This window comes from Mobula hypostoma, chromosome 21, assembly GCF_963921235.1.
Source record: "Mobula hypostoma chromosome 21, sMobHyp1.1, whole genome shotgun sequence".
Classification (NCBI taxonomy): Eukaryota; Metazoa; Chordata; class Chondrichthyes; order Myliobatiformes; family Myliobatidae; genus Mobula; species Mobula hypostoma.
In genome coordinates, this window is record NC_086117.1 from 30,014,814 (window position 1) to 30,042,441 (window position 27,628).

A 27,628-nucleotide genomic window follows, 5' to 3' on the forward strand; every position below is an offset into this window, starting at 1 on the left:
CGAGAGCTGATTTAACACACGTGGCTCATCATTCTCCAGCCCCATTGGAAAAAGCTTATCATCAACCTGTTTCCATTCTTTTCTAGGCCCAAACACTACAACTATATTATCTCATTATCTGACCTGTTGCCTCTTCTGCTCTTTCTTCATGTTTGCAATTATATAACCAATAAGCCATGAATTAGTGAATTTAGGGAGATCTGTGTTGTTTCAACGTCCATCTAAAGTACATGCTCTAGAGACTTAGCATTTGACTTTCTTCTGTATTTTTCACTATAAATAGATTGAAAAATCCATTAGTGTTTTAACAGATTTGTCAACCCAGGTTTCTTTTAGAATCAGTGTTCCCATTTCGTCCTGCTCTTCAAAAACATTGAGTACACTGTATACTTCCCTTAGGGATACTGGCACTGCTGCTTTCTTCTTACCCAAACCGAAATGCCCCGAAGTTACTGACATCAAATTCTCTCTGTCACATGCTAACTCATTCCCTTTGATCTTTGGAAGAATCATGTACTAATTTAATAGATTCTGAAAATTTCACAACACTGCTATGCACTTGGAACAGAACTAACTGAATCCTGAAAGGCATCATTAACCAGTTTCAGTTACCCTAAGAAAAGTTTCTCTCACCCTTAGTGTCCATATTCACTTAGTCATTCTAACTACTCTAATCTTCCTAAACAATCTTCCACGTGACACTTCAACAAGTGTTTTCCGAGTGATCAGGTATTCTACATCTACTGCATTACCCTCTCTGCTAGGTTCTCAAATATTCTCTTAGAGTTAAGAATGACCTTTCCGTCTGAATGCGTGCCACTAGAATCTGAGGCAACGCAGTAGTTCAGCACATGGACCCATTGCTTCATAGTTTCGTCAACCTGGATTCAATTCTGCTGTGTCCCGATGCAAGTCCCGACTTGGATGGTTGATAATTCCTTTACCCCTACAGATTGCTACTCAGCTTGCTTTGTACTACTGCATATTGATTGTTGTTCCACATAAGGACATAGAGCCCCAGGTGAGTAAAACTTTAAACACGCAGGTTGGTTTCAGGGAGTGCCTTACAAATAAAACAGATGCATGCCTGAGGTTGTCAAAGGCTATAGGCAAATCATAGTATTTCACAATTACAATACAATGAAATACATCTGCAAAGATTATGGAAAATATTATTGCCAAAAAAACTGGCTAAAAAGAACCATGCAAAGAAAACTCTTTCAGCAAAGGCAATCTTTGACAGTCAGCCCACAGCCTTTGGAATCAAGAATAGAAACACATTTTGGCATACAACAAATTTTCAGATTTGTGGCTTTTGATATTTTTATAATAAAATTATAATCCACTCTATTTAATGATGAAAGGTTAGGGATATTTTATACATATAAAATTTTATGATGGCTTGCCTAGTCGACATTGCCAGAAGCTAAATGATAAGTGATATTTTACACATTTATAAATTGCAGATCCCTGTGCAAATATTGTAATATGCAGCTGTTCCTTACAGAGGATGGCGATGAACATGTTGACATTCTGCACAATAGACTTGTTTAATTCTTGAAAGCTGGTCAGTTTTCTGTCACACCTGTGACACTTGGCAGGCCAGTGCAAGGAATTCTGTAATAACTTCCATAGTCAAAAGCTTTCCCATCCAGTGTCAAAATGTCTAGTCTTCCTGTCAGCGTCAGTTGATATAATCCACTCCCTTGGATCAATTATGAATTATTTGTGACAGCTGTATCAAAAATATCTTACCGTTTAATGACAACTGACTAAAAAGGCAGAAAAAAATAAAAATTCCTCTTGAACTTGCTAGTTGATAAGGGACACCTTGGAAATTTTGTGCAAAACTTTAGACATTGGATAATAGAAATCTTCATCTTATTGAAAGCAGCAGACCTTTGCTAATTTGGTTTCCTAGCAAAATGACAGACTTTATATTGAGAGATAATTTTATTATTCGTAATCATCATACAGAAAACTTTTTGAAGAGTAGTAACCAATCAGGTACCAAATAAAAACATTAGATGATTCAAAACCTCATGCAATTTCCTGAAGTCGAGGTTTATTATTAAACAAAGTACATTTTTAATATATGATTTGCATTCATGTTGCTATTAAGCAAACAGCATCCTGGTTCTGAACTTTATGGGATGACTTCTGAAAAATGACAGCTTAATACTTTGTCTGGTATGGGACTGGTAACTGGTAGGCTTTGACCCCAAAGGATTTTTAACTTGATCAAATTATTGCTCAGCTTTTCTAAGAGCAGTTGGTGTCATCTTTGAGACCTTTTTATTTCACAATTTTCCAATCAGTTTGACTATTATTTTGAAGGTGATGGTAATGGACAAGTGCACTGTACCCCAAATTATTTAATTTGTACAGCATTCCCAAAACTGGTAATAGTACACCATGCAAAACATATTTTTATTTCATGGAACTTATTTTGATTGAGGTTATTAACATAAGCAATTTGATTTGTGTGGCGCCAGGGATCGTGATTGTGTGAAGGTTAAGAGAGATTTTCCAAATGCGTATGGATTTGATAGATGCCTCCAAGACAGAAACTAGATAACTAAGGAGTAAAAGAAAAGGATCTAGTGCTCTCCTGGCATATATAACAAACTCAGGATCATCCCTGAAGAAGATGGCAGAATCTGTCATCGAAACGTTGGTTATAATTGATACCTGTACCCGACTGGAAGCCAGAGAAGAGTTTAACTAAGGAGTAAGTTTCAAGGTAATTTTCAAATGGGCAAGAGCTGAGATGAGAAGGAGTGAGTTATGCAGTGAGTTCGAAGTTCAAAGTACATTTATTATCACATTATTTATACAGCATATAACCTTGTGATTCGCCTTCTTGCAGGCAGCCACAGAAAGAAAGGATCACAGTAGAACCCATTAAAAGAAAAACCCCACAGCGAGGTGTTTTAATTTACAATGTGTTTTCTGAACAGATTGTGGAAGCAGATTCAGTAATAACTTTTGAACGGAAATTGGATGGACACTTGAAAATAATCTATTGAAAGAGCAGTTTCCTTTTCAAAGATTTTCTTGCATAAATATTTCAACAGGCATTATGCACTGAATGGCCTCCTTTATTTAGATGTCTATCTTTAATTGCCCGGAACTTAGCAAACAATTAAGCCTCAAAAGGAGGAATTTAGCTGACCGGGCAGCATTAGCGGAGGAATATGGACAGTCAATATTTTGGGTCAAAATCTTTCACCAAGACTGAATTGTCAGGCCAATTCACTGAGGGGCTATGAATGGTCAACAATGTTTGTGAGATGCATTGACTTTAGACAAGAAGCACAACATATTTCCTTCCTTGAATGACAAAAGTCAACCAGGCTGGTTGTTAACAGAAAGCTGGTAGTTTCAGAATGCGATATTAAAATATTTTTTCCAGAATTAATTTAAATAAAAACTCCTCCAGCCGCTGTGATAGAATTCAGAATCACAACTTAATATGGATCAGCCAGACTTTGGAAAAATTGTCAAGGTATCTTAATCACTGTGGAAATGAATTTCACAATTAATCCAGAGTTCATTTAAAAATGAAAATTAACTGTAAAGTTCCTAAAGGCAAATTTAGTACTCAGGAAAGTGACGAGATATCTCACTCAAAGAGCCTTTTCTTATATATGTCATCCAAGATGTTGTGAATAGCTGTGGGCTGAATGTCTTCAATACAATGTCAAAGTCAGAGTCAAATTCAAAATAGAGTTTATTGTCATATTCCTCTCTCAATGTGTTCAATCCATTCCGAAGTCTGCTCTTCCTCTCAACTGTTCCCAAACTTACTCCTTACGAACTATTTGGTCCAGTCATTATGAAAGTGAGACTCTTGAAGTCATCTCAGGAAGCAGATTTGGCCTCTAATGACAAAGCAGATCAGGAGGCTTTGCCATCCACCGGCTCAGAGGACTTTCTGATCATTATTGCTGTAAAAGACCTTGTACACTTTTGAAAATATCTTTGATAAATAAACACATTTAAAAAATGTTCAAATATATTTAAATAACTGAAAAAACAAATAATACCCTAACTTGGAAGTATATTTAGCTGTCAGAAAGTAATTAAAACATTAAGGTTAAGTATAAAAAACATGAACTTGCACTTAATTTTTGAATCTGAGCAAACATATTCAAATGAAATGTGTCGTGTTGCATGCTCTTTGTCTATGGAGTACAGCTGTGAAGCCAGATGTGAAGTGCATCCATCCACTAGGCTCACTAAGTTCACGCTTTGCCCCGAACTCAATACTGAGTCCAACTGTGGAATGGGAGATTAGATACCAATGCCCGATCACCAAAACCCTTGTAACTTCTTCATTGCAATGCTGGAATGGAGGTCGAGAACTAAACGAACCCTACCATGCTATTGGTCAGTAGTTCTCTGTTGAATCAGCACCATCTGACCTATTATTTTAATGCTGGTTTAAGCTGGGCTTAACGTACCTGAAGTTAATGATAACCAGATAAAATGGGTTGTACTGCCTGCAGATGTTCATGAGCAGTGCATGAACCAAAGATCACATTCCAGAAGCAGTTATGGCTGTGTGATCAGAAGCAGTACATTGAACCGAGTTATGGTCCAGAACAGGAACCATGATCTTCGAAATTAGTTACAGAGAATGCCAGAGAACCCATTAACAGAGCTGCCAAAAGATTGAGAATTAGGGCGATACTATTACCAATTTAAAGCCCACAGGGATAAGGAAAATATGCTTGTGGAAGTTATAGATGGGCTCTGGAAAAACGTGCCTGGTGGGCCAAATGGCCTTTATTTTCAACCCATATTTTCTTATGTTCCTATAAACTGAAAAATTTTTACTCGTGGCGCTTTCCTAACTTTGTGAACAGAAAACGTCCAGAGACTGGAGCAAAACGAATTTCTGCAATGACCTTGCAGAGTCACTGATCACAAGGAAATCCTGATCCAAAAAATGCAAAAAACACGTGTACATTCTGCAGTAATTGTCCCATGACTTGCCTGTTTTATGCACCAATGTCCCAAGAAAGTAAACTGCTTTTCCTAGTGAGATTAAAATAAAGGCTGTTGTTCTATCCAATCCAAATAAATATAAATATATTCAATTTTTAAAAAAATAATCAACGAATATCATACTGTTCAGAGGAAAATAGAATAGTTCTGGGCATACCTTTTCATTTGACATTTTATCCTTCTGTTAGGGAATAAGTGACCCATATTTTAAACTTATAATCCCTCTAATGCACTGCTGTATTGATCTACAGTATATTTCATGGGAAACTAGCTGACAGAAATATGTTGTCAGGTCTGAAACATCCAGAAAATTTTCCATTACTGTAGTCCAATTTTATCTGGTAAAGGATAATTCTCATCCAGTTAAGAATTGTATATTTCAGTGATTTCTCATCAAAATGGTCCTTGGAGCTTCATACACAACATGCTGAGAAATCATTTTGGAAAAAAACTCAGTCTTTTATGTTGAATTGCAACGACACAGGACCGATGATATTCCTTTTCCATTCGACGTCTGCTGATTCCATAGCAGGGTGGCTTCTTAGTGGAATATCCCAGAAGCATTGCATTATCTGGAGCTCTGGTCTGTTAACTGACCCTGACCACCGCCCCCCCCTCCACCAACCCCATGGCACCTTGCAACTTTATTTTCTAACCAAGTTACTGCAGTGAAGAGGGAACAGGAGTAACACCATAAAGCTCTTCAAGTTCACTTAACTACAGGTGAAATATAGTATAATGGTTAAGATAGTGGATTAGTATCCAGAGGCCTACGCTATTGATCATGCCATGAGTTCAAATCCCACCATGGCAGCCGGAGAATTTACGTTCACATAATTAGTCCTTGCCTACCACCCTACAAGCTCCCCATCCAGCACCTCATTCTCCATAGCTTCCGCCATCTCCAAAAGGGTCCCTACCACTAAGCACATCTTTCTCTCCCTGCCCCTCCCCCAGCTTTCCATAGGGATCGCTCTCTATGTGATTCCTTTGTCTACTTGTCCTTCCTCACTGATCTCTTCTTGGCACTTATTCTGGCTAGTGCTACACCTCCTCCATCATCAACACTCATGGCACCAAACAGTCTTTCCAGGTGAGGCAACACTTCACCTGTGAGTTTGTCAGGATCATCTGTTGTACCCAGCACTCCTGGTGCAGCCTCCTCTGCATCAGTGAGTCCCAGTTTGGATTGGGGGCTTGCTTTGTTGACCACCTTTGCTCTGGCTGCTGCAAAAGACAAGATCTCTTGGTGATTACCTATTTCAATTCAACTTCCCATTCCCATTCTGACATGTCTGTCCATAGCCTCCTCTACTGCTACAATGAGGGCAAACTCAGGTTGGAGGAGCAACATCTTATATTTTGTCTGTGTAAACTCCAACCTGATGATATGAATGCCAATATCTCTAATTTTCTAATTTCTCCACCCTTCCTCCTTCTCTCTTCTCGCATTACTGTTTTGGTTACTCCTTTCTCTTCTCCTCACCTGCCAATTACCTCCCTCTGGTTTCCCTCCTCCTTCCCATTGTACCATGCTCCACTCTTCTTTCCTGTCACATTCCTTCTATTTCATCTCTTACCTCTTCCACCTATCACCTTCCAGCTTCTTACTTCATCTGCCCTCTCCCACCCACAGTCCTTTTCCTCATCTGATTTTACCTGTTACCTGCCAGCTTGTACTCCTTCACCTCCCCAGCATTGCTATTCTCACTTCAGTTCCCTTCCTTTCCAGCCCTGATTAAGGGTCCTGTCCCAAATTGTTTATTCCCCACTGTAGATGCTGACTGACTGCTAAGTTCTTCCACCATTTTGTGTGTGTTGCTCTAGATTTCCAAAATCTACAGAATCTCTTGTGTTTCTGCAATAAAATGCTTACTCTCAGTACAACAAACAACTGTGTTGTTGTAAAAATAGTGTCTGATTTGCTCTTGCCAGCTAGGAAGGGAAATCAATCATCCCTATATGAAACTTGCATGTATTTTACTCTTACAATCTCCTTCATTAGGTCTCATGGGTAATCGGGGATGGTAATTAATATTGATTTTGCTAATTAACATCCAGATCCTGTTAACATAATAAAAGAATACTTGCTTTCTGATCTGTATCCTTTGAACAGAAAATGCCAAGAATGTTCAGCAGATCAGACAGCAACTGTGCAGAAGGAAATGGTAAAGTTATTGTTTCAGGTCAGTAGTAATAAAATAACAATATTTGGACAGGTACATGGATAAGAAAGGTTTTATAGGATTACAGGCCAAATGTGGACAAATGGAACTAGCTTAGGTGGGCATCTTGGTCAACATAGACCAGGGGTTCCCAACCTGGGGTCCATGAACTCCTAGGTTAATGCTAAGGGTCCATAGCATAAAAAAAGTTGGGAACCCCCGGCTTAGACCAATCTCTATGCTTTATGTCTTTGTGACCACTCATTAGAGCACATGAAAGGACTCTGACCTGTAACGTTGACTCTATTTGTCACTGAGGAAATTCTAGATACTATGACCTGAAATATTTCTTTCTGTACAGTATTTCTGGCATCATCAGTTTTTATTTCAGGTATGCAGCATTTGAAAATTTTTGCTTCAATTCTTTACACAGTATCATTAAGCTGGCTGCCTGCTGTGTTTGCAAAGTTCTTAATGTCCTCACCTATCAGAGGTGTCATTGTTGGTACAATATAAGTTGTTCATATAATCTCAACAATTTTTCAGAAGTTTTTGAGATTATATGTGCAACCATTATTATACTAGCAATAAAAGTTTCCAACTTTCAAGCTTCCAAATCTCTAATTTTAAGGTTACGTCCTCTTGTACAATGTTTGCTTACAAATGAATCTCACTGTGGTTAAAAAATAGAAGTAACAATGTGAACTTGGCACAAGTCACATCAATAATGGTGAATGGGTTGAGATTAATGGGTCATGTTATCCCTTTACAAAGCAGTTAATTCGTTCAACTGCACATGATTTAAAAAAAAATGTACACTTGAATTCCTAATGACTTAATGGGCGAATTGACTGATATACTGGCTTCATGTGCAGTTCTTGTTTATTTGGGCAGTATCTTCAGTTTACAAAAGCAGATCACTTATCTGATGGATTTGCTGGTCTTTATTGCAAGGGGATCTGAGTACAGAAGTAAGGACACAATATTACAACATAGTACTCTGGTGAGACTGCATCTGGACTGTTGTGTACAATTTGGTTCCCCCACCTAAGGAAGGTTATCCCTGTGATAGAAGTAGTGCAATAAAAGTTGAATATATAAGGAGGGTACATAAACAAATCATCCTCAGTCCTGAAGCACAGGGAATTTCTCCAAGTTTCTCTACATCTTTACAATTCAGTCCTCCTTTTGGAGATCCCATAAAACTTAAGGCTCTGCAGAGGTCTCACCTTTGTACCCCTGCACCCGCACCTTCATGAATTCCAGGCCTAACTTCTTCAATGACTCTGGCTCTTCAACTAAGCCCTTGGGCCAGCTGGCTTTTTGCCCTACATGATGGAAGAGATCTTGTGAGGAATTACTCAGATATACCCCTTGAAATACCACTAACCATATGAGGCAGCAACAGCAGCTTTGACCCTGCTGTGGCTGGTTGTGGCAACCCCACTACAGCTCCACAGGAGCCCCCGTGAAGCCATAGTGTGGCAGCACAAATGTCATCCCTCTCTTCTATGGCAGACCTGTCATTTCAGCATATGACAAAATTAATCTGCTGTAATGTTGTAATTCCCCTTCAAGTAAATGGGAGATAGTAAGTTGTCTTATATATTGTTTATTTATTTTCAATATTTTAATTGATTTTTTGAGTGTGAATATATTTCATCAATGTGTTGAAGCAATGAATATTTAAAAAAATTGGATGGGCGCTAAGTGTTAACGACTGCTCATGGACATGAAAGATGTTCATAGTGTTTTAGAGTTTGTAATGCTGAGAGAGGGCAGAATCACTCCTACTGACAAAACCATTCTGTAAGAGCAGCAAGATGCCTGTGAGGAGAAAACCCCAGTATTGCAATCAGTACATCATTGTGCTGGGTGGGGATCTGGGGAGAGCGGTTTCCAGGGGAAAACTAGAACTGGTACCAGGACAATTAAAAAATCTGCCCCACTGTGCTTGATAGTGCACCCGAGGAAAACATTTTACCACAATAGAGGTGCTAGATAAATAGACACTGATTATTTGTTGTTTCTGCCTTGTGACATGTTTGAGGTTTGAGTTTATGGTATCCCTGCTGATTCTCACTCCTGGGCCTAGACGAGAGAAAGAAAGATTGGCATGTATAGGTTCATGGTAGTAAGCAGTATTTACTGCTTTAAAGGAAGCCTCAATAGGCAGTAGACTGGGACTTGTCTGTGATGCACTTATCAAACAGCCTGCTGAGAGTCAAAAGTGGTTATGTGGGTAAAATACAAAAAGATGTTCAGACTACAAGAAATAGGCTGGAGTAGACCATTCAGTCCCTTGAGCTTGTTCTGTTATTCAGTAGGATCATGACTGATCAAATATTCCTTGGGTCCACTTTCCTGCCTTATCCTCAGTACTCTTCATTTCCTTACAGATTAGAAATTTATATACGTATCTCAGCCTTAAATATACTCAGTTACTCTGTCCTCAAATTTCTCTGGGACATGGGAGTTCCAAACAGCCAAAGCACCCTGGGAAAGGGCGGCATGGCAGCATGGCAATTGGCAGAATACTTTACAGTGCCAGCTTAAAGACAGGGTCCTGACAAAGGGTCTCGGCCCGAAACGTCGACTGTACCTCTTCCTAGAGATGCTGCCTGGCCTGCTGCGTTCACCAGCAACTTTTATGTGTGTTCCTCGTGTTTGCATCTGATTCCTGCCACTGTCTGAAAGGAGTTTGTATGTTCATCCCCTGACCACATGCATTTCTTCCAAGTGCTCCAGTTTCCTCCCACATTCCACAGATACACAGTTTGGGTTAGTGAGCTGTGAGCACGCTACATCGGCGCCAGAAGCATGGCAACATCTGCGGGTTACCCAGCACAATCCTCACTGATTTGATTTGGTGCAAATGCCACATGTCACAGTATGTTTGGTTACATGTATGACAAATCAAGCTAACCATGAGAAAAAGAATTCTTCCGAATTTCAGTGCTAAATGAGCGCCTAGTTATTCTGAGATCATCCTTTCAGATTCCCCTTCTAACCCCATAAGAATTTAATGTTTCAGTGAGATCACCTCACTTTTTTCTAAATTCAAATGAAAAGACCCAAATTGTTAAACCTTTTTTTGTAGGACAACATTCAATGAACTATTATCTTTCCTTAAATAGGGGGAACAAACTTGTTCCAAATACTATAGATGTGGTCTCACTTACACCTTGTACAGCTGTAGTAAGACTTCCATACCTTTATTCTCCAATTCCCTTGAAATAAGGGCCAATATTTTCCTTATTTTTAAAGACTTACTTTCCAAAACTTTCTTCTTGCTGCTACATTTCAATACACAAGGACCACCATCAATCTCTTCTGTGTAGTAGCTTTCTACAGTTTTTCATTGTTTATATAATACTGTTCTGTCGTCTAAAATGAATATCTTCACATTTTCCCAACGGGGTCCCAGAACTCTGAACTACACCTCAAGGCATGCAATGTAAGCAATCTGCCAAGAAGTCTAACTTCCTATACACTACAAGCTCCACTGAGAACCTGGGTAAGAGTGTTTTAAAGAGTAAGGTTCCACAGAGACTCAAATCCACATACATACAATATGTCTGCTGTAAATGAAATCAAAACATTGCAGATTCTTAGAAATATGAAATAAAAACAGAAGGTGCTGGAAACATTCAGCAGGACAAGGAGCATGTTTAGAAGGAGAAACAGACATCCTGTTTCAAGCTGAAGAGCTTTCATCAAAATGAATTGTCTTTAACCTGAACAGCCTCATTTCTCCTTCCACAAATGCTTCCTGGCTAGATTGCTGAGGGCTTCCAGTGCTTTCTGATGCAGAGTCCTGATGAAGGGTCTCGGCCTGAAACTTCGGCTGTTTCCTCTTTTCCATTGATGCTACCTGGCCTGCTGAGTTCCTCCAGCATTTTGTGTGTGTTACTGATTTTCTGTAGCTGGAATGGTCATTCGCTCTTCCAATTTTGCAGCCTTCTCTTCACAGCACATTGGTAGCCACGTCAGGAAGAGCTTGCCAGTAATGATCTCCCCAATTAGAGTGAAACTTCAACAAAGATTTAGGGCATAAGTTTAAGGTTCTGAGGGGATCTAAAGAAGAATCTTTCTTTCATCCCCAGATGGTTACAATCTGGATGCACATCCTGACAAAGTGGTGAATATTTAAGAAGTATCTGTACTAGCACTCAAATCACCAAGGTATTGTAGATTATGGCCTGTGTGTTGGTATATAGGATTAGTACTTAACTACCAGAACACCCATGACGGGCTTGTTTCTGATTGAATGGCTCTATAATGGCAGATCAAGGAATTAGGTTTTTAAGTGGGATTAAGAGACCAAAGTGCTTCTGTGCCCATGTGACAAAAGTTTCAAGTGTGCTTCCCTCAAGCTCTCTCTCTTTTCCCTCCATTCACAAAGATAGACTTGTCAAAGCACAGGGATAATGTTCTCGGCTCACTGTTGACACCTGCAGTGCACAGGCAGTCTGGTAGTAATCACTGCAGTACGTGTGTTATTCTTCAAGGGTGTCATTGACAGGTTTTTGGAAGGAGTAAATTTAAGCGGAACAAGAACAGAAAAATCACAATAAAATATCATCTGAATGCAATTTACCAAATGTAAGAAGCACCTGAAGATCTGGACTCCAGTCAACCTTTGGAAATGTCAGGTGCAGCCCAGTTCAGCATAATAGATGCTCAGCAAAATGAAAACTCAGAGCACCAGCTAGTAATCTGAGTTACTTATCATGGCTAGGGTTCCAATTATTGGTTTCTCCTAGGATCAATGAACGAATGGACTTGCCATGTGTACACAGTATAATTACAACACAGAGCTTATAATCAGTGCATTTAACTCCATGATCTAAGTCTGAAGTGCACTATTTGGTATTTATAACAATTTTTGCACAATTAATCCCTTCAGTGTAAAATAGAAGCATTTGGCAGTTGATTTTCCTCTGGCAACATTCTTGATAATTGATAAAACTTCTTTTACAGTTTCAGGCCACAGCAAAGCAACTTTTTATAACCAATAGAATGGAATTTTTCAAAATGTTGTGATTTTGTAATGTAATCGGCAATGTCAAACTTGTGCACAACAAGCTTGCATAAACAGCTAATGGTTGGGAAGCTGCATGTGAGGCCAGACAGAGCTTTAATTTAATCTTATGAGATGGCATCCCTTACAACACAGCGCTGAAACAAAAATGCAGGACCCTTGAATACCTGTGACTAACTACTAAGAGAGCTAAGATCAATAAAATTTTCTTTAGGATAGGTGCATATGGTTTGGTTTCTTGGAGGAAATGGTCTAATTGCTACCCTATCAAGCGTTCATGTGTTTCAGCTTTGTGAAGGTACGGGGGTAATGATATTCACATTATTTAAAGGGTGCTTAGACCAAAATGAGCAGGACTAATCCCCCTTTGGCAGATTTGATTCACAGTAACCTTATATTAATACTAAAGTTGGGCTCTTTGCTGCACGAGAGGAAGTGGGATTCAAGATTCCCTAAGAGACAGACATGTGGTGCTGGGTACAGGGAGCAACATGAGGGTGTTGTAGCATTTGTACATAAATAACTGATTGCCACCAGACCCATGGGAACCTCAATAGTTGATTGTTGAACATGATTTTCAATTCTGTGTCACCAATGATCATTCTTGAAGTAACTTATTTCAAATAGATCTGGCATTATTTTTCAGATGGGGGAGCGGTATGGTGAGTTGTAAAACAGTTTCACAGGACTTGTGTTTCAATTGCAGAGCATACTTGGATGTGAAAGATTTGAAGATCATTCTGAAACTGGACGGTACAACGCACCTCAACATTTTCTTTGCCAATTCATCTGATGAAGAGCTGGCTGGAGTTGCCACATGGCCATGGGATAAAGAAGCCCTTACTCATCTAGGTAGTTCATAGATAATTTTAAGTTCGATTTAGATTTATAAAACTATGTATTCAACTTGATGTCTTATTTTGCTTATAATCTATTAATCCATTTGTAGGCAATGCCTCTCTGCCTCCACAATATTTTTTGGCTCTCTCTCCCTTCCCTCCCTCTCCCTTCTTTCCTCCCTCCTCTCTCTCCCTCTCTATATCTCTCTGCACCTCTCTCCCTCTCCTCCCTTCTTCCCTTCCTCTTTTTCTTTCTCTCTTTCCCTCTCTCTATATATCTCTTCCCCTTCTTCCTTCCCTCCCTCCCCCCCTCTCTCTCCCCCTTCCCTCTCTCTCTCTCTGTGTTGTTCACTTTTTTTACTGGCCACTATCCTTTCTTTCACACTCACACTCCTGAATAGAACATTTCCTATCTTACTGCTAGCAATGGAATTTTAATACACCATATATATGTGGAAGATTCATATTTCTAACACGAAGAAGGCACCTTTCAAGGGAAATTTAGACAGGTAAACATAATCCAATGACTGTTTTTTTTTCTAGGACATCATATTTTCCAGATCCATCAGTTATCAGAGGAGTAGGTATTGGTTAATGTAAATATTGATGCCAATTTCCATTGCAAACCACCAGATTAAGAAAACAGTATGAGATACACTTTTCAATCTGACTTTATTGCAACTTGCTTTAAGATGACAGTGCAGTATATTCACCGATATGGCACATGACAGTGCACTGGATTGCTGGGTAGACTCTTGGAAAGGGTTTGCTACGACTTTAAATAGCTTGACTGTTTTATGACAGCATTGGCAATGACCTAATGGAAAGCTGAGAGAAAGCTGAATGCTTCCGGGATGTATAAAGTTAGCAATACAGGCGGCAATTTGCAAAGAGTTGCATAATGCCTTGTGGTAAAGCAATAGATATTCCATCCAAAGTTTCTAAGTACAGACAGTGTAGGGGAATAAATGGGAACCTAACCACTTTTCATCAGCTGATATCCTCCCAACTGCTCTGCCCAGTTATGCAGAAGTTCTTGCATTTCTTCACATGCTGAGATTAAGTGCAAACAGAGATCTCAAATGATCAATAGAAGGAATGGGAAAATCTGGAGGGGAGGGGTGGGAATACATACCAATCAAAAGGTGTAAACCGGTCAATGAAATGGATTCTAATGAATGAAATAATTTATCAGTTGTCCTGCAGTAAAAAAACCCTGCAATTAAATAATCTGAAAGGAAATTGTAGATGATAAAGAAATTGGGGTCAGGTTTGCATGAATGTTTTGTTTTTGAGGCAAGTGCCTGCTCCCTATTCACAGATACAGGTCTCACCATCCAGGTCATCCTATCTTCTCACTTCTGCCATTGGGCAGGAGGTTCAGAAGCCTTAGATCCCACCGCATCAGGTTAAGGAAATCTATCACCATCAGGCACCTGAAACAGTGTGGATTACTTCATTCACCTCAACGCTGACTGATTCTATAACTTACAGACTCACTTTTAGGGACATATACTCAATTTCATTTTTTTTAATTACTCAATTTGATGTCTTTGCAGATTCTGTTTGTCAGTCTTGGTTTATGTGTAGTTTTCATAAAATTCATCATATTTCTCTTTTTCCTTGTAAATGCCTGCAAGAAAATTTATCGCAAGAAAGTATATTGTATATATGTACTTTGATAATAAATTTTACTTACTTACCTACATTCAGTACTTCATTTAGCAGTGTGAGTCTGAGGTACAGGATCAACAATGGACTTGTCGTATCAAAAAGATGATTTATTCAGATGAGTTTATTGCATTGAGTGGTAGTTGCTGCAGATTAGAAAGGGTACAACTTAATCCTGAGGTGTTTATCCATATACTTGCCCCCAGCACAACTGCTACTTTAGCAGTTAACCCTGACCCCCACATTAAAATTTCCATGTATAAATTACTTCTGTTTGCGCACCTAGGTGGCATAGTCCTGAATCCTTCATTCTATGGAATCCCTGGTCATACCCACACCATGATCCACGAGATAGGCCATAGTCTTGGGCTCTACCATGTGTTCAAGGGAATATCTGAAATCGAATCCTGTACAGACCCATGCGTGGAGACAGAACCTTCCATGGAAACTGGTGACTTATGTGCTGACACTAGGCCGACGCCGAAAAATAAACAATGCAAAGACCCTGATCCGGGAAACGAAACATGTGGTTTTGGCCACTTCATTAATACTCCTTTCTTTAATTACATGAGTTACGCAGGTAAGAATGCATTGACTGTCTGTATTCACGGTAGTATGTCCCTTTTTCTGTGGAACAGCTTCTTCACACTCTGCTTGCCGCATTTAGAGATTTTGCTTGAAATTGGCATAAAGGAGGAAATAATAGTGTAATTTGTAATAAGACCAAAATTCACAGCAAATATCAAAAAGTGGTGATGTAATGACGATGTAATCGCTGTGTGGTCTCTCAAGCAGTTTTCTGAGAAACATACATATTATCTAATTAGTGCTTTGTTCATTTTTGTATCAGGAACCACAGTTAAACTTTACATAAGTTCCTTATTTGTGTTGGCTAGTACTTAACTGATGGCAAACGTTGCACTCAACAAATACATAAATATTGTTAGAAGGACAATTACATTTTTAGCAATTTTGCACAGACCTGTGTTCGCCTGGGGCAAAACCCTGCAGGAAATTATTGTTTTTAAGAAAGAAAGTACTAAAGGTCAAAGCACATGATTTTCCCTGTGCTCATTGGAACAATCCCTTTTAGATAACTTACTTAATTTTTGATGTCTTTGTATTATTTTAAGCAGTAGCCAAAAGTACTTTAATCGGTCAGCCAATAAATAAGGCTTTAACCTTTAAGGGGGTCAGATCCCACTTATTGCCAGTCAAAATTCTGAGGATATTGTTCACTATTTGATATTCCAACCACTTGACCATCCAGTGCACTGCCATGTGGTAGAAGTACAACAATGTTATAAAGAGAGAATTTAAATGAACTTCGCATCTGGCTCCTCAAGTAAATGCTAGGCCACAAACAGCATGCCCAATTAGAATTTTATATTTTTTTAAGTATTTAAAAAAAATTATTTTATCCTTATTAGGCATTTAACTCTTCCTGACAATGATAAGTTTAAAAACTGTTGAAAATTCTTTGACAGCTAATGAGCTCTCACAGGCCTCTTGGCAATGGGGCCTGAGTGATCACCTGAAGCCCAATCACCAAAGATGCTAGCTACGCCACATCACTCAAACGCATGATGGGAAACCCAAGATAACTGAAGCTAAACATCTGTATTAAATTGGTCTGGTTGTGTTAGGGTGGGATGATTCTGGGTGGTGTGTTGAATCAAATAGGGTTCAATCCATTTCTAATTGGATATTAATTACAATTGATATGCAATCTCATTAGTTTTAAGTCATTCCTTTTGCTTAAAAAAACTGACATTATTTGTTTGATGTGGGTAGGTGAGGGTAAGAGAAAAATGTTGGTATGCACATTGAATTTGATGTGACTGTCACAAATATTCTATTTCTCTCTTAAAGATGATGACTGCACCAATTCCTTCAGTCCCAATCAAGTTGCTAGGATGCACTGTTACTTGGATCTGGTATACCAGGGCTGGCAGCCATCTACAAAGCCTCCACCTGTCCCTGTTGCCCCAGAGATAATACATCAGACAGCAGAATCAGTGACAATCCACTGGCTTCATCCAATCGATGGGCAGTTCTATGACAGGTAACAATAACCATGTGCTTATCACAAGCATTTTTTTATTGTCTACAGCTTTGCCAGCAGTTCAGTGATATGTGGAAGCTCACCTGAAATAACCTAGAGTTGAGGAGTTGAAAATAACAAAATCACAGAAAGAGGGGCATAAATACTATCCCAGAGTTTTCTGCAGACAAAACAGAGTTCGAACACCAGAGAGTTACGAGAATGCAAATTTGGAAAATATCTGGGATGAGGAAGAGATGGTCAATGATTCAATGTTTGGGAACCAAAGAAAATTGCTCAGAAGTATTACTAAAGTTGCATTCCACCCCTACCTGTTCTCTCATTTTAAATTATATGTCTGTATTTTCATTATAATTGGCCATAATTATCCTTTAAATTGTGCAATTATAATTGCAATTGAAATTGGTTTATTATTGTCTCATGTACCAAGGGACAGTGAAAAGTTTGTCTTGCATACCGTTTCTACATACCAAATCATTACACAGTGTATTGTGGTAGTACAAGGTAAAACAAAAACAATGCAGCATGAAGTCTAGCAGCTGTAAAGACTGTGTGCCATGCAGAGAGACAATAAAATGCAAGATCATAATGGTTTTGTGGTAGATGGTGAGGTGAAGACTAGCTTGTTGTACTAGGGAACCACTCAATAGTCTTAAAACAGTGAGACTGATGGCATGTGCTTTCAGGCTTTTGTGTATGTCCTGGTGATGATAGCACTTATTAAATCAGTGATTGGTATTAGTGTCCAATCTAACTTCGGTCCAAAAGGTGAACAACTGGAAATGTGATCTCCCCTCAGGTTGTAATTGTTGGTGGGGATTTAAAAATTCAAGTATTTTCCAGCTTCCTTTTTGTTGCTTCTTCATATAAATTTCCTTTCTTCGTGGTGTTTCTCTTTCTGCATCTGATTTGTTACTGAATTAACCCCCTTGTGATTTTCTCCTTCTCCTTTGTTTACATCTTACTCTCACTCTCATCTAGGTCCCACCTAGCTGTCATTTCCAGTGGTCTTATGTAAAAAACATGTTCAAATCAAAATAACCACAAGCCATTAATAAGGTATTTTACAAATTGTTCTATGTGGCTAATTCTGGACCAATTAGATCGACAGAGGGATATGTGCCAATGTACAGCCCCAGCTCAACTATGTTTTGCCCAAAAATGCCAAAGTTTAGCAACAAATTGATGTGTTTGTTCTGCTTAACAACCCAAATGGCGCAGTACACTAACTTTCCCTAGGGTTACATGTGCTCCATTGATGGAAAATAGTAAATTTTCTAATGTACAACTGACAATGATCTACAAGGACAACATAAAACACTTACAGCCTGGGAATAGTTAGACATACAGCACAGAAGGTGTTGAAAATATTAACATGAAGCACATTGGAAGGTTTTCAGTGTTCAGTGAAGGACAGAGATGCACTCTTTAGTGCAATTAAGATTTGAATCTGAAGAGGTCATGCCTAATGCTTGCGAAAGTACTGACATAGGTTCTTTTGTATTTGACTTTGCGTTTTGAAACTTCAGTGAGCTGGGATCAGTCTGCGACGCTTGCACTGAACACGGAGAACTTGTCCAGTATGCCTTCAATGCTTCTTCCCCAAGACCATGTGACCCTTCTGGACACTGGAGCCCCAGAGAAGCAGAAGGTTAGTAACAACTAAAAACATGTGAAAATACGGATATCCTCTGGCACATGGAAGATGTAAAAAAAATTGTACTCGTCATAATTTGATTTAGGTGATTCCCTTCTATCCTGTAAAAGCCTCATTCATCAACACCACCCATTCCTGACCTCTTATTCCTTCCTCTCCATTGCACAATATATTTTGCCATTGACTGATGATGGCAGCAGGCATATTTAGAGGCATGCAAGTGACCAAAGCTGAATTTCCCTCCCACTGTTTGTTCTTTCAAAGCATTTAGAGGGCTCTGTGGCAGGGAAACTCTAGGCAGTTTCCAGAATAGGTTATATGGTCGGCACAACATTGTGGGCAGAAGGGCCTGTAATGTGCTGCAGATTTCTATGTTCTATTTCACTTACTGTTAAATTCAAACTCAAGGAAGCTTTCTAACAGTGTCACGGAAAGCTTGATTTTGAATGAGGGTACATCCAGTCTGTTCTGCCACATGTTAGAAATATTCATAGTTGTATGATGCTCAAAGGACCAAACAGCTTCTGCTCATGCTCCCTTCCTGTTCGCAATATGGTTACTATTCATTCCTGCCACTGTCTGTAAGGAGTTTGAACTTGCTCCCCGTGACTGCGTGGGTTTCCTCCCACAGTCCAAAGACTTACTGGTTAAAGGTTAATTGGTCATTGTAAATTGTCCCATGATTAGGCTAGGATTAAACTGGGGGTTACTGGGTGGCACAGCTCAAAGAGACGGAAGGGCCTACTCTGCGCTGTAGCTCCGTAAATTAATTTTTAAAATTGTGAGATATGTGACCCATTCTTTGAAAATGTATGTTTAAACTTTTATCGTGCTGCAGCTTTACTCACATCCAAGTTATGAGCCCTAATTCTTTTATTCTCCTCTTTAATCACAAATCTCTCCAAACGTTTGAAGTATTTGATTTATTGCCAAGAAACTTTCATTCCTGGTTGGAAGTTAATGTGTTAACCCTGTTAAGAGTTAGGTTGCATCGGTGCATTGTTCCCTGACTCTGAAATTTACTGCAGCAGAGAAGTCAATTTTAGCTGCAGAGAACAATGGCTACTGATTGGGGATGAAAGACATTTCTTGGGTTCAAATTGACTGACCACACTCTTGCCCACATTTAAGATTATATCTATCATACATGATTAATCCGTGTCCCTTCACAACTTCTTGCTAACTTTTATTTATCTCTCTTGGCACCATCAGCAAATTTAGATATTTAGTGCTTATCCTTCATTCCAGTCATTAATAAACACAGTGAAAAGTTTTGGCTTCAGAACAGATCCATGGGGAAAAATACTTCTCACATATTCACATGACTAACACAAACAAACATAAATAAAAAATAAGAGTAAATATTTCGAAATTAATTTTGAAAGCAGTATTACACATTTTAACTGACTGTTATTGCTCCCTCGAGTTTATCACTCCAGGTTCATCGTCATCTGACTGTACGTATATACAAATAAACGAAACACCGTTCCTCCAGACCATGATACACTCACAAAGCATTTATCATACACAGCACATAAAACAAAATATTACCACAATTACAAGTTAATAAAATATAATTCAAAGTACATGTCGTGTGCAGCACAAGGAAACAGTAACCAGTTTACTGTCTAGTGACAAGACTTCTGTGGTGGCAGGGTACTTATTAGTTTCACAGCCTGAGGGAAGAACCTGTTACCCAGTCTGCCAGTCCTTTTCCTGATTCTTCTGAACCAACTTCCTGAGGAGAGCTTACCTACCAGCCTCTGAGGGATGATCACATTAAATGTCAAGTTCATTGTCCATTCAGAAATCTGATGGTGGAAGGAAAGAAGATGTTCCTGAAAAGTTGAGTGTGTGTCCTCAGGCTGCTGGAACTTCTCCTTGATGGTATCAATGAGAAGATGACAGGTCCTGGGTGAAAAGGGCACTTAACGATGGATGCTGCCTTTTTGAGGCATTGCCTTTTGAAGATGTCCTTGATCCTGGGGAGGCTAGTACCCAAGATGGAGTTGACTGAGTTTATAACATTCTGCAGCTTTTTCCAATCCTATCCAGTGGCCCCAGCATACCAGACGGTGATGCAATCAGTTAGAGTGCTCCTCACAGTACATCTGTAGAAAGTTGCAAGTCTTTAGTGACATACCAAGTCTCCTCAAATTACTAGTGAAATATAGCCACTGTTATAGCTTCTTTATAATTGTATCAACATGTTGCATCTAGAATAGATATTCAGAGATTTTGACATTAGCAACTTGAAACTTCGCACCCTTTCCACTGCTGATCTCTCAACAAAGACTGTTGTGTGTTCCTCGAATTCCCCTTCCTGAAGTCCACAATCATTTCCTTGGTCTTAATGACGTTGATTGTAAGATCTCTCAATAAGGACTGGAATTCTCCTTCCTGAAATCCACAATTAATTCCTTAGTCTTATTGTACTGAGTATACGGGTTATTGTTGCAACACCAATCAGCTGATCCTCGTCACTGTCTGAAATTCTGCCAACAATAGTTGTGTATCATTGGCAAATTTATTGATGGTGTTTAAGCTAGGCCTAGCCACCCAGTCTTAGGTGCAAAGAGAGTAGAGCAGTGGGCTAAGCATGCATCATTGAGGTGCACCAGTGTTGACTGTCAGCGAGGGGGAGGTGTTATTTACGATCCGCACTGACTCCGGTCTTCCGGTGAGGAAGTCAAGAATCCAGTTGCAGAGGAAGTCTGGTGGGGTGAATGTGCCAGATGCTGTGAGGCTGCAGGCATTACCATCTGGGAACTTGGTTTACAACAGTACCATTGCATTTTGCAGAGAAATTTGAATGGTTGAGTTAAATACCTTGGACTAATGACATATTGCCCGTGATTGGCAAATGTTTTTATTTAAATATTTTGTCAGGAAGCTACATTTCCAATATGTGAGATTTTGGGTTCGCTGGAACAGGAGCCTGTTATACTCTGGAGAGCACCTATTTATATTTTAAATTTAATTGGCACACTAAGAAATAGGAGAAGAATAAGGGCATTTGGCTCATTGGCATTTTATTACACTATCAAGTCAATGCATTTTCTAGCAATGCATCAGCACCACTCATGGCTTCTCCTTAAACAAAGCAAATATGATGCATTTGAGAGGCTGTTACATTGGGTGCAGCTCCTCAGTGTCCAGTGAGGGCAGAACCTTGGACCAGGAGCCTTCTCTGTAGAGACTTAGTAGTGGTTGCACCGAGCTTCTGCACATCCCTTTGTCACAACCACAGATTCGGCAGCGCAGCAGATTTGGCAATTGCACTTGTGAATACGCACGTGTCAGCTAATTATTATTTCATTGTGATAGAATATAACTCCATTCATTCCATAGTAGTATTTGTCGAGACTTGGACACAGCATCGCATTCCGCCTTGCCTGAGAAATTGGACTGTTGAGTCAACTGACTCTGAAGCCTAGCGGTATTCATTTTATTTTTAGTTGTTCTTTTCAGCTGCAGTGTAGGCTTCATTATCCATTTGACAGTTTTAGTTAACGGCCCTGTTTGGCTTAGCGTTTATTGTTTTCTTTTCCTTTTCACACTGTTCGCATTAAAGTCTGTGAACTACCGACCTGCTTCAGTGTCTCTCGCTCCGCACTTGGGCCCTATCCGCATCGGGTGACAGCAAATCTCGACCACACGAAAATGGACCCAGCAGAGAGAGGGCAGCTGATCTTGGCCGTGAGATTTGTTGGTCAGAGTGATTCGTCGAGGCAACAATGTTCCATTGGAATTTCTATCTATAAACTGTTGTTTCTGTCTCCATCGTGACAGAAGGATCTTGCCAAGTAATGGACCCAGAGAAGTTTGAACAGTGACGTTTGAACATTAGTGGCTTGAGGAGAGGGTGCCTTTATTCTCAGTGCATGTCCTGACTCTACATTCCGAGAGTCCTGAGTCTACATACTGAACTTCTCTAGTCTACATTGAGTTTCTCCAGTATCCATTCCAAGCTTTTAAGTCACAAGTACCCACACTCTCAATTCTGTATAACAAATGAGTGCTTCAAGCAAGCTATATCAATTGATTCAATAAATCATCATTCAAGTCAATAGTGTAAATTCTGGAAGAGCCCCACTCCGAAAGCTGATCCCTGACTGGAGTGTGCAAACACACAAGTAACCCTATCAAGAGTATTTTTAACCTCTTGATGAAAGTCATGGTACAGACTGGGAAAATTGAACTTTCATGTAGCAAATTAAACAGATTTACAGAGAAACAGCTAGCTTAGCAATGAAAGAAACCATCTATGCTGTCTTGATCTGTAAAATTGACAGTATATCCGAATTGCCCCTGGAAAAATTGTGAAAGATAAAACATTGTTAGCAAGATTTGAAGAGGTTCCTTCTCTAGGTTTCAAGTTTCATGTTTTCAAGGTTTCCCAAGGACTTTTCTCTATGTTCCCAAGGTTTTTATTTTTCTGATTGTTTCCAAGGCTTATTCAATGTGTTTAGGATATTTCAATGTCCTCCCCATCTCGAGTACTCCCAAGCCTCCCTCTCTTCCCTGCCCAAGGTTTCTTGATCTCAGTCTATTGGGGTTTCCACGTTTCTCAGTCTCTCTGGATCCCCGAGTCTTCCTGCCTGTCAAGTTCCTCAGGTCTCTTCAGTCATCCCTGGATCTCACGTTTTCAGGTCTTCTTGAGCCATCAGGTGCCAGCTATAGGGAGTGGGGTCCTGTAGTGATTTCTTCAGGCCTGTGCAGGGCATCAGAGAGCATTGGACTCTCTGAGGTTTTTAGAGCACCTGAATTGGTTAATTGTTGCTTAACAATGTTTATTAATGGTTTAAGAGTTCCCTGCGTTTTTCTCGAGCGACTCGCTCTTTGTAATGCAGTTTCCTAGTGCTTTCTGTTTAAGTTTGTATAGCTTATTTTGATAGGCTCAGGGATTCTGTGTCAGTTTTATTGTTGAAGCAGATGCCCGATTAGCTCCAATCAGAGGGTCCTCATTTTGAGAATGATCCATTTCACAGTGTCACTTGATCAAGCTACCTCTGTAAAAGCTCCTGTTTCTGTCTCTACATGGAATTCTTTGACTTCGATATTGGCAGTGCACACCAGGGCACTTACCTACCTGCATCACTGAAGGACATCTTGGATAAGTCCCTCACCCGAGACTTCCAGCGGACAAAAGTCGGTGGCGCCTCAGGGGCTGCACCTACAGAGGGGGGCCCTGTCACAACCACGGATTTGGCAATGCAGTAGATACAGTAATTGCACTTCTGAATATGCATGTGTTAGCTAATGATTATTTCATTGTGATAGTATTTAATTCCATTCATTCCATAGTAGTATTTGTCAAGACTTGGACACAGCAACGTGCTTGCATTCCGCCTTGCCTGAGAAATTGGACTGTCAAGTCAACTGACTCTGAAGACTAGCGGTATTCGTTTTATTTTTAGTTGTCCTTTTCAGAAGCAGTGTAGGCTTCGTTTTCCATTTGGGAGTTTTAGTTAATGGCCCTGTTTGGCCTAGCGTTTTTAAACACATTTTAGCGTTAACAATTAACACTGTTCGCATTAAAGTCTGTGAACTATCAACCTGCTTCAGTGTCTCTCATTCCGCACTTGGGCCCTATCTGCACTGGGTGACACCCTCAGTACGTTGCCCTGCATTTTGCAATGTACCAATGAACAGCATTCACTTCTGAGCATCTCCTTGCACTGGAAGAAACCTGGGCAGATCAAATGCAATGATTTCCCTTGTCTTCAAGTTGCATAAATCATTCTGTGATTTTTAACTGAGGTGGCTACAATTTGTTCTTTCACTTTAAAGTAAGAGAACGCAGGGACAGCAAACACAAACACGGTTATTATTTCAGATAGAGTCACAGAGAACTACAGCACAGAAACAAGCCTTTTGCCCCATCTAGTCTGTGCTGAACCATCATTCTGTTTCATCCCATTGCCTTGCACTACAGCCCTCCATACTGTCTACCTCTCATTCAAATACCTATCCATGCCTCTCTCAAATATTGCAATCAAACTTGCATCCGCCACTTCTACTGGCTTCTCCTTTCAAAATCACACCATCCTTTAAGTGAAGAAGCTCCCCCTCAGATTCCCCTTAAATATTTCACCTTGTCAATGACCTCTAGCCTGCTTACATTTATCTGGTCTATATCCCACATAATTTTGTATTCCTCTAACAAATCTCTCCTCATTCTCCTGCACACCAGGGAGAAAATGTCCTGGCCTATTCACACTGCCCCCGCAACTCAAGTCCTGGCAACGTCTTTGTAGATTTTTTCTGATCAACATTGTCTGGACCTCAGTACACATGACAAGCGATAACCCAATTCACTTTCCTTATAGAAGCCTACATTGTGAAAAGAGAGGAACATTCAGAAAATGTAACCAAGCAGCCAAGCTACCTAAAAACTATCCTGCTCCCCTTGACACAGATATTCATGCAAGTAATTCCCTGATCATGTAAAAGAGGGAAAATTTAAAAAAACTCATGAAGAAACTATTTTACTTTGGACAGACTGCCAGCTGAGAAAACTGGAGATGAAAACTAAAAGCATCATGTGGTAACCCTACTCCAGAATGTCGAGATGTGAATTTATTACCACAACTAGCAATCCGAATGGAAATGACTGCCCAATTGGAACCAGTATCTTACCTTTGATTTTGACAGTTTGGTGAGACTGTTGAGAGCTCTGGAACTTCGTTCCAGTGCTCCGTTGCTCAGCCACATATTTGAACACAATCTAAATTCTTTTCCAGCATTTTGATAATGTCCCTTATGTAATACCATACATTGGAAACCAAAGAGAAAAATAATGTGTGCTATTTGTGCAAAACTGGGCTAGCATTTATTCATCTTTAAATGAGAAATTGGCAGCAATTAAGACAACAATTTCTCTCTGGTATCTGTTTTATTTGGAATGAAATATGTCCTTTTCAGCTGGGGTGATCTCTTTGCATATTCTTCATACTTACCCCTTTACATGGCCCTGCATTACTCTTCAGTTACAATGTACTATAAGTCAACATATTAAATAAGGGATAAATAAATCAAAGACAAGGGCAATAATCGGGAAAATAACAGAAAATATATCCATATTTCCTAAAATGAATAGCTGAAGCAGCAATCATAAGGTTCGTAACCATAATTTCTATAAATACAGGCATCAAATATCAAAGTAACACAGAAAATGCTGGAGGAACTCAGCATCTATGGGCTTGAATATTTGGGCCAAGACCTATCTTCAGGACTGGAAAGGAAGACAATAGAATAAAATGTGGGGGAGGGGGAGGAGGATAGCTAGAAGATGATAGGCGAAGCCAGGTGGGAAGGGAATGATAAAGGGCTGGAGAGGAAGGAATTTGATAGGAGAAGATAATGGACCATAAGGTCATATCAAATATCAAACATTAATCTTTCTGACGATGCTGTGCATCAACACACTGACTAAAATAGAAGGGAACTTTCCGATTGAATTTTACTGTGAACTTCAGTAAGTGTTTGTAGCTAAAGCATTACTAAAATTTCTCTCCAAGAACCTCTCACCAACGTCCGAGATGACTTTGCCGCAGTCCATTGATGTAGCCACAAGCTGGAGGAGTGGCTTGACAAAAGCCAAGAAGTGGGAAGAGAAAATTACATCCCATATGAACCAACAAACTAAAATTTCTTATTGAATAGAAAGTGAAAGCCATGCATTATGTTGGACAGTAATTTTAACTCTGAATTGATAAGCCTTCAACCATTCTATGTTCAAATAATGAATGCTTGAATGACATTTATTTCAATTTATCATTCGGATGATCCAATATTTTTAAAATGTTTCCCTACCCAGGACCCCCTGATGTAGAGCAACCTTGCGAAAACAGTGTTAGAACATGGAGCCCCGATGCTGGTGTTGACGAGAAAACTGTTCCGCCGGTATGTCCGGAGCCTCAGGGCTGCTATTTGGAACTGGAATTTCGCTATGCATTGATTCCCAATTCCCTGACTGTCTGGGTCACCTTCACTGAAGGGGAGGTTCAAGGCGCCGTTCACAACATCATGTTACTGACAGTAAGCGGAAACGAAATCTCACTTGGGCCACAAAACATCTTCTGCGATGTCCCCATTACAGTCAGACTCACAGTAACGGAGGAAATTCATGCCATTCGGATCTTCACTCTCGATGAGCATCTGGAAATTGATGCTGCTATGCTGACCTCATCACCACAAAACACTTTATGCAAAGAATGTCGACCTATTCAGTATAAAATCATACGAGATCCACCGTTTCAAGAGGGACTAACTTCCACAGTGAATGATTTGAGCAGAAAATTTGAAGATGTGTAAGTACACAAGTCAACTTTCTCCCACATTGTCCAAACTGTTGATTGACTCATTTTCATTCTTCCATGGGCCCCTGTCTTCTCCTATTAGATTCCTTGTTCTTCAGCCCTTTACTTGTTCCACCTATCCCCTCCCACCATCTGACTTCATCCCTTTCTCCACCCACCCACCTTCCCCCTCACCTGACCTCACCAATCTCCCGCCAGTTTGTACTCCTTCCCCTTCCCCACCTTCTTATTCTGGCTTCTACCCCCTTCCCTTCCAGTGCTGATGAAGGGGCTCAGCCCAAAATGCTAACTATTGATTCCCTTCTGTAAATACTCCCTGACTTGCTCAGTTCCTCCAGCATTTTGTGTGCGTTAATTGACTCCTTTGCTCATTTTCCCCCAATATTGTTAGACTCAGAGTTCAGAGCCAGGTTGACCCAAGCTTAAAAGGAAAGAGGGCAGAGAAAATAATGCAGTAAAATGTTATTGGAAGGCAGAGTGTTTCCTACCTTCCTGAAAAGATATTTAACACAGTATTACATTCTATTATTTCCCCAAGTACAATCACCTTCACTCTTGTACTTTAAGAAGTCAGCACCAGTAACGGATATTTTTTATATCACATGAATTGTCAGAAGTTAAGGTGGTAGATCATTCTAAAATTAATTTAAAGGTTTCAAAGATACATTCAATGTCAGAGAAATGTGTACAATATACATCCTGAAATCCTTTTTCTTCACAACCATCCACGAAAACAAAGGAGTGCCCCAAAGAATGAACGACAGTTAAATGTGAGAACCCCGAAGTGCCCCCCCCAGCCTCCCTCCCTCCCGAGTTTCAGCGGCAGCAAGCACGATATCCCCTCCCCACA

At 39.8% G+C, this 27,628-nt stretch overlaps 1 protein-coding gene across 1 annotated transcript in view; it reads left to right on the plus strand.

Moving 5' to 3' along the window:
- Window positions 1–27,628, plus strand: part of LOC134359926 (pappalysin-1-like) — a 365,925-nt gene that overhangs the window by 37,477 nt on the left and 300,820 nt on the right. The window contains exons 3-7 of the mRNA XM_063073788.1: window positions 12,929–13,074; window positions 15,019–15,312; window positions 16,605–16,797; window positions 18,327–18,448; window positions 26,277–26,769. Coding sequence (XP_062929858.1) covers window positions 12,929–13,074; window positions 15,019–15,312; window positions 16,605–16,797; window positions 18,327–18,448; window positions 26,277–26,769 — 1,248 coding nt within the window. The remainder of the gene's footprint in view (window positions 1–12,928; window positions 13,075–15,018; window positions 15,313–16,604; window positions 16,798–18,326; window positions 18,449–26,276; window positions 26,770–27,628) is intronic.